This window comes from Ovis aries, chromosome 1 (assembly GCF_016772045.2).
Source record: "Ovis aries strain OAR_USU_Benz2616 breed Rambouillet chromosome 1, ARS-UI_Ramb_v3.0, whole genome shotgun sequence".
Lineage (NCBI taxonomy): Eukaryota > Metazoa > Chordata > Mammalia > Artiodactyla > Bovidae > Ovis > Ovis aries.
Genome location: NC_056054.1, coordinates 55,097,186 through 55,110,817, shown reverse-complemented (window position 1 = coordinate 55,110,817; position 13,632 = coordinate 55,097,186). Strand labels below are relative to the sequence as shown.

Below are 13,632 nucleotides of genomic sequence, written 5' to 3'. Positions count from 1 at the left end.
AACTGATTCATTGGAAAAGACTCTGATGCTGGGAAAGATTGAGGGCAGGAGGAGATGGGGACAACAGAGGATGAGATGGTTGGATGGCATCACTGACTCAATGGACATGAGTTTGAGCAAACTCCAGGGGATAGTGAAGGACAAGGAAGCCTGGTGTGTTGCAATCCATGAGGTCCCAGAGGGTCAGACACAACTTATCAAATGAACAACAACAATAGCAACATATATTTAAAGGCATATTCATTTATGGGTGAAATGTTATGATGTCTCATATATTCTTCCAAATAATATAGGAGAGAAGAATGTGGGTAGACATAGATGAATCAAGTTTGGCTATAAATAAAAAATTTTGAAGCAATGTAAAGGAAAAATTTGTTAAATAGTTTTGTCCACTTTTACATAGGTTTAAAATTCTCTATAACAAATATTTCTTTTAAAGAACATTTTAAAATAAACTTAGCTACCTCTATAAGATAACCTGACACTAAGGAATGAAAGAATCTTGCATGAATTTAAAAATAAAGTATTTTCTGTTTCTGGATAAAAATACTGGATGTGCAAAGATGTATATCAACATGCAATATAAAGTTTTCACATCAACCCAATCAAAGCACTAACAAATCAAACACAGAAACAACAAAATAAAGCACAAACAAGTTCATTTGAAAAATTGTATGTATGAAATAGTCAAAAATATGTGAGAAGTGAATAATGAATGATGTATCCAGTGAGTTATCAAGACACAATTGATTGCCATGGAAATTAAAACAATTAGACAATATAATAAAAAATATCACAATGGAATTGAAATATATATTAATAAGACAAACTATGGAATAAAAATTAATATATACATTTAGAATGAAAAATATGCAAAAACATTCAATGAAAGATGTTGGCACATTTGACTATTCATTTGGAACAAGATGAATTGATAATTAACTTAATTATATAAATGTTTATAAAAAGGAATAGGAACTTTGTTTTTTTTAAAGGCCGACTGAAGTAGTTCTTCTCTTTAATCTTTTCCTTTTTCTTGACTGGAATATTGAGAGTGCTTAGCATGATCATCTTGAGAACACAAAGATTAAAACCATATGTCTTAGCCATCCTGGCCTGCTGTCACAGGTTAGAGAGAAAAACTTCTATTTCTCATAGTTCTAGAAGCTAGTAAATCCAAGATCAAAATGCTAGTAGATTTGGTGTGTGGCGAGAGCCACCTTCTTGCAGTGTCCTCATATGGCTTCTAGAGAGGTCATCTCTTGTGTCCTTTCTTGCTGCTGCTGCTGCTGCTAAGTCATTTCAGTCGTGTCCGACTCTGTGTGACCCCATAGACAGCAGCCCACCAGGCTCCCCTGTCCCTGAGATTCTCCAGGCAAGAACACTGGAGTGGGTTGCCATTTCCTTCTCCAATGTAGGCAAGTAAAAAGTGAAAGGGAAGTCGCTCAGTCTTGTCCGACTCTTAGCCAAGGATACTAATTGCATTTACGAGGGCTTCACTGTCATTATCTAATCACCTCCAAAATTCTCTACCCTCAAACCTCAGCACATTATGGATTAAGCCTTCAACATATGAATGCGGGGTTGGGAGGGCAAACATTATGCCTTATGCTGAGGGATCTCAGAAATGAAAGTCAGAAGCACTCTTGAAATTAATAACCTGCCACACTGCCTACCTTCAGACTTCCTGTTACATAAGAAAAATCACCCATGTGAGTATATTTATGTAGTTAGATTTCTGTTTCACATAACCAAAGCAAGTGAACATAAAATAGCATTCATTGTTATAACAGCTATGACAGAAGAATCCTTTGGATGCTTGGTGTGCTAAGTCACTTCAGTTGTGTCTGACTTTTCATGACCAAATGGACTGTATCCTCTGTCCATGGGATTCTCCAGACAAGAATACTGGAGTGGGTTGCTGTGCCCTTCTCCAATGAATCTTCCTGACCCACGGATAGAACCCAGGTCTCTTGAGTTTCCTGCATTAGCAGGCGAGTTCTTTACCATTAGCACCACCTGGTAAGCCCCTTGGATGTTTTAATTCTTTATAAAATAAAATATCAAAAAGCAGAAAAGGATCATGAACAAGTATAGTTTAACACAGTAAATCCCAATGCACTAGAGTTTGATATTGTCAATTGTGAGCAAAAATAAACATTTTAAGTATCAATTATACATTCTCAATAATTAGCTAAGTCATACCTGGTATCTGTCAGGAAAATGGCCTTCTAAGATACAGTGTATGTCATCCATGTCCAGGCCTTCTTTCTCACTCAGCCCCATTGAGTCACACAGAATAAATGGCAGAGTGTTGTTATCTTTCCCATCCTTAATGAAATATGTTCTGTACTGCAAAGGGAAAAAAGCAGCTTTAAGAACTCTTTTAAAAAAAAACAAACAAACACTGTAAATTGAAATGAACTCTATGTGTAATGAAATTGATCAGCAAAAGACATTTCAAATCTAGTTAACTTGAATGAAGAAGCAAAAGCTGAGTGATCTAGCATGGACTCACCTTTTCAGATGTCCCAGTTGGATTAGAACCCACCAAAGCCTGGTTCGTTACATGGCCTCGGAAAATAGACCTCACTGAGTTGAAAAAGCTAGACTTCCCAGCTCCAACTGGACCCAGAAGCAGAATGCGAATTTTGTGAACCAGGCCTCCATATGGTATATAACTTCTGATAGCACACAATAAGCTCTCCTTGAGCCTGTTTAGATAAGACAAGTTTAAAAGTTGACTAAGGTTAAATCATAAGACCCTACTATAAATTTTCCTAGAATTCAGGCTCTTTTCTTCTGTGTTATTATTTATTTCTAACTAGCAACTTGTATAAAAAGACATGAAACTGTCTTATCTCAAATCCTATTGTAAAAGAAGTAAAAGTAAAAATAACAGTTTTAACTAAAACCAATCAGACATAAAGGCTTTTGGACTTAAGTATATATAAATCTTGGAATAAACAGCAATTATGCTAAACAAGAAGATAAATTATCAATAATAGACTTCAAAAACCACAACACAATATGTGACTTTTGAAGTTTATAGAAGTAGATGGTTTCTAACATGTTCTTGAAGTTCATCATAACTATTCCTGCCCTGCCAACCACCCCTGCCCTAAAATAGTTAAAACTATAGCTCTAAGAATTCTAAGCAAAAATATAGACATTCAGCCAAATAATAATTTCCCTTTAAGTATATAAATGCCGTTCATCCACTCAGTGCTCTTTTTGCTTTAACATTGAAATTATGAAATATTTTATGATTATAGTTTGTTCTTCATGACACACAATTTATATGCTATAATTTACACTACCAATTTTTTTGACAGACAGTATAGTAGAATAGGGTTTTCCAGGTGGTGCTAGTGGTAAGAACCCACCTGCCAATGCAGGAGACATAAGAGACACAGGTTCAACCCCTGAATCAGGAAGATCCTCTGGAGGAGGGCATGGCCAACTCACTCCAGTATTCTTGCCTGGAGAATCCATGGACAGAGGAGCCTGGTGGGCTACAGTCCACAGGGTCGCAAAGAGTTGGACATGACTGAAGGGACTTAGAGGAAAGGATAGTAGAATAATTCTCAGATAATGAACAGAATAATAGAAAGTTAAAACATTGACTTACACAGTAATTCCATTCATCCTCCTTTCGTCCAATAAATCTAGAGAAATAATCAAGGAATAATGAAGATTACAGGTTGTTGAATGATTGGAACTGAATGAATGTTAATGAAGTCACTAGAAAAAAAATACAAAAATTGCCTTTCTGCGGAACTGTATAGTATGGTAAAAAGCAAGTAGAAAATTACAGGAAATCTCCTGAATGCATTTCATTTGAAGAGTCCAGAGCTGGTGGACACTGCAAGATCTTTTCTCACCAAATTATTTAGCAATAGTGTGTGACCCACTCCAACAGGAGAGATATGAGCTGGGGCCTCTCTGAATCAGAGTAGCAAGGCCTAGAGGCATAGACAGGCCAGGGAAAGACTCAAAATACCCTAAAATATCTTCTCCATAAATCCAATAGATCTGAAGGGGATAATGTACAAAGACACACAAATAAAAAACTACAGGCACCAGATTTTCTCTAAAACCTACTATCAACTGTTGGGCCTCTTAGAACTTCCAATCCAATTTATTTTCTTCTTGGTATAAAAAGGAATGTAGTACTTGTGCATAAACAATGAGAGCACAATAAGGGATTCAAGGGTAGACTTGCATCTTCACTGAACCAGTGAGACTCAGGCTCAGCATTCTTTTGTTTCTTGGAAAGGGTTACTCTTTTTTGGTGTATTTAAAACTGAAAGGATTAGATGTAGTGATGCTGGTAACTCTAAATAACAAAAGAATAATACTGTGTGGAACATTTATAGATATAGCTAAATGCATGGTTATAAAGCAATATTCTTTAAATTACCAAAGGTAGAAATAGTGAAGACTGTTCAATGACTACAATATAATAAAACTAGAAAAGAATGAGGGTAAACAAAGAGAAGGGCAACCTCTTAGGATTTCACAAAGCACTTTTTAGATAGCTTTAACATCCCAAAGGAAATAAAAATCACAATTGTAAATGTATAGACTATAAGAATATAAATACTTAATATCAACTTGGGATGTGTATATTTCATGAATAACAAGAAAGAAGGAAAGAAACATAAAATAGAAACAAAAGAATAAAGGGGAACAAGTCTTAGAAATATAAGAATATAAAAAAAATTAAAAGGAAAATTTCCATAAATTGAAAAAGAATAAATTAATATAGTAATTAATGTAAAATATGAAATAAATTACTAACTAGTCTAATCAAAAAAAGCTAAATTCACAAAATGTCACACCACAAGTTGCATACCAGAATGGCTACAAATTGTAAAATCAGTAATAAAAGATTTGGGGAAAGTTTTAGAGAGACAGAAAGTCTCATACACTGCTTGTGGTAATGAAAATGGGTATGACGATGTGGGAAAACTTTGTCAGTATCTACTGAATATGCACATACCTGATGACCAATTTCATACTTATATTCTTCAAAAAAATTATATATATACATGAACAAAAAGACATATACAAGAACATTTATAGCAATATTATTTGTACTAGGCCCAGACTGGAAAACCCAAATGGTCACCAAAAGTGACTTGATCTTCTTTACAGTGTGATGGAATCGCTACAATGAATATTATAGGAAAATAAAAAGGAAAAAATTACTACTATAAATAATACTATGGATGTATCATTAGGGAGGTAGAAGTTAAAACAACTGACCTAGGATACATTCACTCTCTTTACCAGGGAAAGAAAAAAAGTAACTAGGTCTAATTTTCTTATAAATATGCTAGTAGTCTTATCTCCTGGGAAATAAACTAGTGATATTTGCTACAAGGATGGTATTTTTCTCTTGAATATCTTTAACAGTATGTTCCTGGCTAAGAATTATGTGCTAAGTTACTTCAGTCATGTTAAATTCTTTGTGACCCCATGGACTATAGCCCGCCTGGCTTCTCTATCCATCGGAATACTGGAATGGGTTGCCATTTCCTTTTCCAGAGGATCTTCCTGACCTAGGAATCCAACCCAAGTCTCCTTCATCCCCTGTATTAGCAGGCAGATTCTTTATCACTGAGCCACCTGGAGGCCATTTCTAATTACAAATTGATATATTGACATGTAACTAGCTAAAGATTAAAAGGCAGCATAGTATTATTTTAGAGTCCGGAGCAGTATCTGGCCCATAAACAAGCATGTCTCCAACACTTTTGTGGGTAGCACAGACAACTGAAGCTTTTGGAAGGTATCTATCCAAAGGCAAATGTACATAATTCTTAAACAGCAACTCCACTGTTGGGACGTTACCATAAAGAAGTATTTTTGTGTACTTATATGCATACAGATAATACAGGAGCATTGGTTGTAACAGTAAATATAAGAAACAATTTATGTCTTTAGTAGAACAATGGGCAAACTAACTTTGGTCTTTTGATATGATTGATATAATAGGAGACGGCAGCAGAAAGCATCGAGTACCAGCCAAGAGAAGTTCAAGCTCTGGTTTCTTTCTAACAGTCTCACAATCTTCAAGTTCGCTTTCTGTTCTCTCTCTCTCACTTTCACAATATCTCCTCCTCCCTACCCCTTCCCCACACTCCAGAGAACTCTGAATATGTGACTTTTGACCATGTTTGTGTTGTAGAAAACAATTTGGGGCCAGTTTTCAGTCTGGACTTCCTGATGATAAGGACAAGTATAAAAAATTATTGTTCCTTACATGAATGGGTCAGCTAGAACCCTCCAAATGTGAAGGGTTATCCGGTTAAACCTACCTTCACATCGAAAAACTTCACAGTCCTGGAAGGAAATATAATTTTGAAGTAGTCCAAGTTTTTTCTTTGCATTTACACTAAAATACATGGTTTTTTCCTTTAGATGCATACTGACTTCAAGATTTCCACCAGGGTCTTCATCAAATGACATAAGTAGTTTAAATGGTCCTACTTTGCATTCTGTAGTTGTAGTCTCTTGAAAGACAAAAACAGTGATTAAATAGTTTCCTTCCCCATAGTTCTTGTGCATATATGCCGCAACAATCCGATCTTTACTGTAAATCACTGTTAGAGTAGGTCCTTGTCTAGAGCATATCTGAAGCAAACTATTAGTAGAGAATCCATGGACACTGGCCTTATAGAGAAGGCTAAACTGCTTTTCTCCAAAGTAATTTTGCAGCTTTTTTTCTTGCATCCATGTCAAACGAGTTGCCACTGCCATACTTCTCAACCTGGTGGAAAATCAAATACATTTTCCATTAAGTATTGAAATTTTTGCACTGCCAAAACATTTGCATTAATGCTTCTTATTTACTGTGCGTTACAAATGAAATATGTAAACAGAGGGTGAATAAATAGCAAGAAAAGTCATTAGCTAGTTTTTCATTCTAAATGATTTCTTTTTTAATTAAAAAAAAAAAGACAACCGTTTGCAAGAGGCTAGGAAAAGTGGAAAGCCATTTACCTGTTTGGAGGATCTCTTCAAGGGCTGAAGCTGAGGGTAGCTGCTCTGTCTGACAGCTAGGCAGGCACAAAGTGAGACCAAAAACCTTCTCAGCAACCTTGAGGCTTTGGAGAAGCAGCAAAAAAGGAAACTGAAACTTAGCGAGGTCCAGCCCAGTTGGCTCTGTGCTCACTTCCTCTAGTAAGTAAGCATAAAGGGATCCAGTTAATTTTAGATAGTGAAGTCATATAAAAATTATATTAGAAAAATCAAGGAATTGAAGTCAGAAGGAAGAAAGCCTAATAGCTCACTATTTTTTTAATGATTTAAAAAAAATTTTAAGGACAATTCAGTTTCTAAACATGGACCCACAAAAAAAGCAATGTCTATTCTACCTCCAGCATGCATCTCAAATATGTTCATTTCTCTTCATCTCTGCTATCAATATATTCTAAACCAACAAATGCAGATTGTTTAAACAGTTTCCTAACTGGTCCCTCTACTTTTCTGTTTGCCTCCTCTCCAATACTGTCTCTTCAACGGAACCAGTCATTTGTAAAATATTTACTGAATAATGTAAATTTCACACTAAAACCCCTTCTCTGATTCCACATTGCTGGGGGTCAGAAACTTGTGTCCTATAGGCGGAACACAACCTGCAGATTTATTTCATAGGGACAACACAATTCCTTTTCCTTCTTCCACTGTTTGTTTTTTTTTCCCCCCCTTGGTGGGAATGGGGTGTAGGGGTAGATTTTAAGTTTGAATGTTTTTATATCATTCTATTTCCAATTGTCCTCATAAATCCACTAATCCTAGATCTGAAAATCTGTAATTGTTTGCCTGGCCTAAAGAGGAATTCAAGTTTTTTATTCTATTTTAAAAAGCACTATAAAATAAAAATATTTTAGGTAGCTTTTAGGTATTACTTACTTAGCCAAAAAAGTACCAGAAGCTATCATATACTTATTATTTATAAGGCACTATCCATGTTAACTCATTTATTCATTTCAATAATCTTGTGGGAAAAATACCAATCTTGCCTCCAGTTTTCAGATAAATAAACTATTGGAGTTCAATAACTTGCCAAAATTCACTCTGCTGCTAAATTTTAGAGCCAAGAGTTGAACCATAATCTAAGTGAAAGCAGAGTGATAGGGGTTTCACCGGTACATACATTTGTCAAAACCAGTCAAATTATATACTTCCAACAGGTACAATTTTATGTATCTCAATTATATTTTATTATAGCTGCTAAAAATGTCAACAAGTTCCAAACAATATATTATCCTGTTTTCCCCTGTATAGTAAAAAAGTTTGTAATACAGTTAAACTGCCTGGCCACAGTTTAGGGCAATGACATACATAAATACACTTAAATAATTCATTAACATGAAAATAAAAGTAAGAAAGATGCTCTTTTGCAAAAGCCATTAATTATCTGTTAACTCCAGAGTCTCTAGCTATGCAAGGCAAGCTTCCTATTTGTGTTGTGACCTGAGATTCTTTCATTCATTCTTTCTTTCAATATTTATCAGATACTTGCTATGTGCCTCCACTGTTTTGGAGGCTAAAGATATAGCAAACAAGACAAAGTTCCTGTCCTCATAAAACTATAGTTTTTAGAAGGCAGGCAATCAACACAAATGTTATCTAGAGAAAAAAGTTGTGAGGAAAATAAATGGGAATAAGAGAGAGAAGAATAACGAGAGGTGTCTGCTACTTAGCAGCAGTAAAGTAGGTATGGAAGAGACTAACGTCGATCACTCTAAAAAGAGAAAAAATATAGGGCAGCAAGAAGGCTATTGCAGTATCAGGCGAGAAGTGAAGATCATGTAGCCTAGTGTGATAGTGAGAGAAGCAATGAAAAGTGGTAAGAATCAGCATACATTTAAGGATGACAAAAAAGCGGTGAGAACTTATTATAGGACTAGTTGTGATGGGAAGGGAGCAGGAATGGAGGACAGAGGAGAATTTACCCTTTGGAGAAAGGAGAATGGCCCTCACGGATTTTTGTCTTGAGACTGGATAAATGATGGAACCACTTGTTGAGATGTGTATACTGGAAGATTTCTTGAGGGGCTATCATATATTCTGTTTTATACTGAAATCTGTAAGTACATAATACTGCTAGTTGGGTTTATGAGATCAGAGACTAGGAAAGAGGACCAGGTTGAATATTGAATTTGAGAATCATCAGCATAAGTCTACATCTATATATCTGGAGAAGGAAATGGCAACCCACTCCAGTATTCTTGCCTGGGAAATCCCATGGACAGAGGATGTGGTGGGCCACTGTCCATGGGGTCTCAAAGAGTTGGACATGACATAATGATAAAACAATGACAGCAATATCTATATTTATCTATCTAGAAAGCTAAAAGTGACTTTAAATTAATGAGAGCAGTCCTATAGACCAAGACCTACCCCTGTCCCCAACATCTAAAGGTCATATTTATTAAAAGGGTCTATCCAAGAAGAATGTGTGACCAGAAAAGAGAAAAGCTGGAAGAGTAAGTTATACCAGGAACCACGTGAAGAATGAGAAAGTCACTGGCTGCATCAAATAGTGGAACACTTCCCTTCAGAGCCTCCTGCATCTAGACATCTGAAAAGACTCACTCTGTCTCTCAGGATCTGGGAATTTGAGGGATAGTCTCGTCTCACTGTGGCAGAGGCTGTTAGGGTAGTGGCGACTATCTCTTGTCAGGGAAAGGTTGGAAATTGTTAGAGAAGGTAGCTCTGCTGCAAATACAGAAGTGAATCTTCAGAGAAGCTGTCTCCACAGAGCTGAGTGAAGCTGTGGTCTATGCTAGCAACAGAGAGGAAGGCCTCCCGCCCTGGCCTCAGTGAATTGCTCAAGCAGTTCTATTTGGTAAGCAGTTCTATTTCCCTCTTTTCATGCTCAGTAGAGAGGACCTCTTGTCAAACTGGCCAGTCCTGAGGGTCCTGAGTTCTTAGTGCATCAGGGACCACTGTTTTATATGCTGTTGGTGATAAGGAAGACTTTAAAGCTTACTCCAGCAAAAAAAACATAAGAAGGTTTCTGGAAAGCTGTGATGGGAGGAGCAGCCTCAAGCAGAGATTATTTGATAAAATAAAAGGCTTTCAGAGATTAGTGAGGGTTAAATGCAGTGTCACCATGATCTGAACTTCTATGTTCAGGTTCCACTGTTCCCTAACAGGCCCTAAGAGCAGAAGATCCTCTCTCCTTCCATTTTGAAGACTGCCTTAAGAACTCAGACTGGAGCGAAGGGGTCTAATATCACCTGGAAGATGGTTGTCAGCTCAATTAGAAAGATGAGAATCTTAAGGTAATACTTGACACATTCCTTGTATGATCAACAAAACCAAAATAAATAAAGCTTAGCTCTGTAAAAATAAAGAAAACAAGACATGGAGATGGCAGAAGAAATCATTTGGTAGTCAGCACTAACCTCACATTCTTTTGAAAGATGCTGTAGAACTGGCACTTATCAAGATGTAGTTTCAGACCTGCCCTCCTACCCACCCCATGCACACACATTATTGTTGTTCAGTTGCCCAGTCATGTCCAACTCTTTGCAACCCCATGAATTGCAGCTCACCAGGCCTCCACATCCCTCACCATCTCCCAAAGTTTGCCAAGTTCATGTTCATTGAACCAGTGATGCTGTCCAACCATTTCAACCTCTGATGCCCTCTTCTCCTTCTGCCCTCAATCTTTCCCAGCATCAGAGATTTTTCCAATGAGTAGTCTATTCACATCAGATGGTCAAAATACTGGAGCTTCAGCTTCAGCATCAGTCTTTCTAGTGAATATTCAGGGTTGATTTCCTTTAAGATTGACTGATTTGATCTCCTTGCTGTCCAAGGGACTCTGAGAAGTCTCCAGCACCACAGTTTGAAGGCATCAATTCTTAGGCATTCTGTATTCTTTATACACACATACAATAACCCAATAACTTAGACAGTCCTTACTCACAAATTATGTCATTTAAATGAATCAACACCTTCAAAAAGCTGATATTCTCAGCTTTCCTTTCCTTGAGACTTTAAAAAAACTTATTAATACATGCTCAATATGAGCTCAGAGTTGGGATAGATCCCACCCAAAAGCCTGTGTTGGTGTCCCCTCTATCCCCCCCCACCTTGCATACTCCCACTGGTCCTTTTAGCAATAAGGATCAACCCTATATGTTTGGAGTATTTTGAGTGTCTCAAGTCTTTATAAAAAGCTATGCTCCAGCTGTTCAGACAGCCTCAGACAGCCTGAGCCTCAGCCTCACATTTTAGAACAGAAATGTGTCCTTCCATTGGATAATCTACAGATGATTAGATTACCTGTAGGTTACATTATTATAATCAAGCCATTATTAATGAAAGGCTCACAGGCCACATTGACAAGATTGTCAGATACAGTTTCTTCTTTACCATGTAAAGTGTGGGACTTCTTCAAATGGGAATGAAGACTTTGGACATATTGCCCTGGCTTCTAGTCAGTGTCTTAACTTTCACATGGTACTGAGAATTTCCCCCTTTGCTAATGAAACCCTTCCTCTGGTTCTCTTCGATTCTATTTCTCTTGATTTTTCTACAAGTGTTATGGCCAATGTCTCTTCCCTCTTTCTTCCCAGGATCGGTGACTACCTTGTAGTTTCTACATAACTGAGTCCGTCTATTACCTTTTTAGTACATAGCAATTCCATAAATTCTGTGTTCACATCCTTTCATTGCCTGGACTCCCGATAGTCTATATGGAAGTTTAAAAAACTCAGATCACTGTTTCAGGTTTGTTTGGGGTTTTTTTTAACCCCTGTTCTAAATAATCTTAATTCTTAAGAGGAAAATGGACATGACTCTGGGAAATAAGGGATGAAATATACACAGGAAAGTCAAATAACTATATATATATATATATATATATATATATATATATATATATATATATATATATAGTTATTTTAAGAGTTTATTCTAGCTGCATGTGCAACCCATTTGAAATATCTGAAGTCCTACCATGTAGATGAGCTATTTTTCCTCCCTGGACTGGTCAGTCATGGGGACTTGACAATTCTCCCTCTATAAATCTACACTGAGAATAGAACCACTGATTGCCTATCAGGCAGAACAAGGTCTGATACACTCAAAATAACATACCTGTATTTTTATCTTATTAATGGTAAGCTTATTGAAATTATAGTGATCCATTCACATTTGAATTGCTTCTACAACATAACACCAAAATAGAACACAAATGTGCTCAAAAACTTAACTATGTGTGGTTTTCTTTGCATTTTTTATCAATATCAGACTGGCATTCTCATGAAATACTCCAAATAAATAAATCGTCTAAAATAAATTATAATGATTTACCCACCTCTGTTGAGCTCAGCTTGTCGGTCTTTTCCCTGCCTCTTGTGAGTTCCTGCCATCTGTACTTGTAGTTTTGCTTACACCAACATTTCTTCCCTGGGGCCTGGAATAGCTTGAATCTATCCATGTGAGGGGTGTGCAGCTAGATATTGACTATTATCCTAACTATTATCTGACTGACCCCAGTGCCCTGCATTTTCTCCAGCACCAGAAAAAATTTTTGCAGTGGTTTGGTAGGCTTGATTCCATCTTGCTTAGATTGAAGGCAAAAATCAGATGTATTTAATCTACTCTCCTCAATAAATTAGCACATTCATCACATTAAAGATGGAATTTGGGGACATCCAAATTCTCACAGCTTTAGGGATGCCTTAAGACTTTGATCAAGCTTCCCTTGTGGCTCAGGAGGTAAAGAATCTGCTGCAAAGCAGGAGACACAGGTTCAATCCCTGGTCAGGAAGATCCACTGGAGAAGGGAATGGCTACCCACTCCAGTATTCTTGCCTGGAGAACTCCATGGACAAAGGGGCCTGGTGGGCTATAGTTCATGAGTCTCAAAGAGTCAGACTCAACTGAACAACTAACACAAAGACTTTGATCAGCCTTACTATCAAGTGGCTACTTTAGCATCAGATGGAGTTATGTCCCTACAAGATGATTAATCATCAGCTGGTATCTGAATCATCTGAGGCTTACTTGAGTCCCCATCAGTTTTGCCAAATTAGTTATTAGCCTCCCTTTTTTATGAAGAAGCAACATGATAATCTTTTAATGTTAGGTTTCTTTTTTGTTGTTGTTTTGTTTTTAAATTTTTATTTTTACTTTATTTTACTTTACAATACTGTATTGGTTTTGCCATACATTGACATGAATCCACTACGGGTGTACATGCAATCCTAAACATGAACCCCCTCCCACCTCCCTCCCCACAACATCCCTCTGGGTCATCCTCGTGCACCAGCCGCAAGCATGCTGTATCCTGCATCGGACGTAGACTGGTGATTTGATTCTTACATGATAGTATACATGTTTCAATGCCATTCTCCCAAATCATCCCACCCTCTCCCTCTCCCTCTGAGTCCAAAAGTCCGCTATACACATCTGTGTCTTCTTTGCTGTCTTGCATACAGGGTCATGATTGCCATCTTTCTAAATTCCATATATATGTGTTGGTATACTGTATTGGTATTTTGTATTGGTGTTTTGTATTACTGTATTGGTGTTTTTCTTTCTGGCTTACTTCACTCTGTATAATCGGTTCCAGTTTCATCCATTTCATCAGAACTG

At 37.0% G+C, this 13,632-nt stretch overlaps 1 protein-coding gene across 3 annotated transcripts in view; it reads right to left on the bottom strand.

The window, feature by feature from the left end:
- The window catches only part of IFI44 (interferon induced protein 44), a 65,881-nt gene extending 58,797 nt beyond the window's left edge, over positions 1 to 7,084 (bottom strand). For all 3 annotated transcript variants that reach the window (XM_042250157.2, XM_012174440.4, XM_042250161.1), the window contains exons 1-5: positions 7,012 to 7,084; positions 6,327 to 6,778; positions 3,632 to 3,668; positions 2,519 to 2,714; positions 2,206 to 2,352 (exon numbers count right to left, since the gene is read on the bottom strand). In XM_042250157.2, coding sequence (XP_042106091.2) covers positions 2,206 to 2,352; positions 2,519 to 2,714; positions 3,632 to 3,668; positions 6,327 to 6,768 — 822 coding nt within the window. In that variant the 5' untranslated portion in view covers positions 6,769 to 6,778; positions 7,012 to 7,084. The remainder of the gene's footprint in view (positions 1 to 2,205; positions 2,353 to 2,518; positions 2,715 to 3,631; positions 3,669 to 6,326; positions 6,779 to 7,011) is intronic.
- Between the last annotated feature and the right edge of the window lie 6,548 nt (positions 7,085 to 13,632).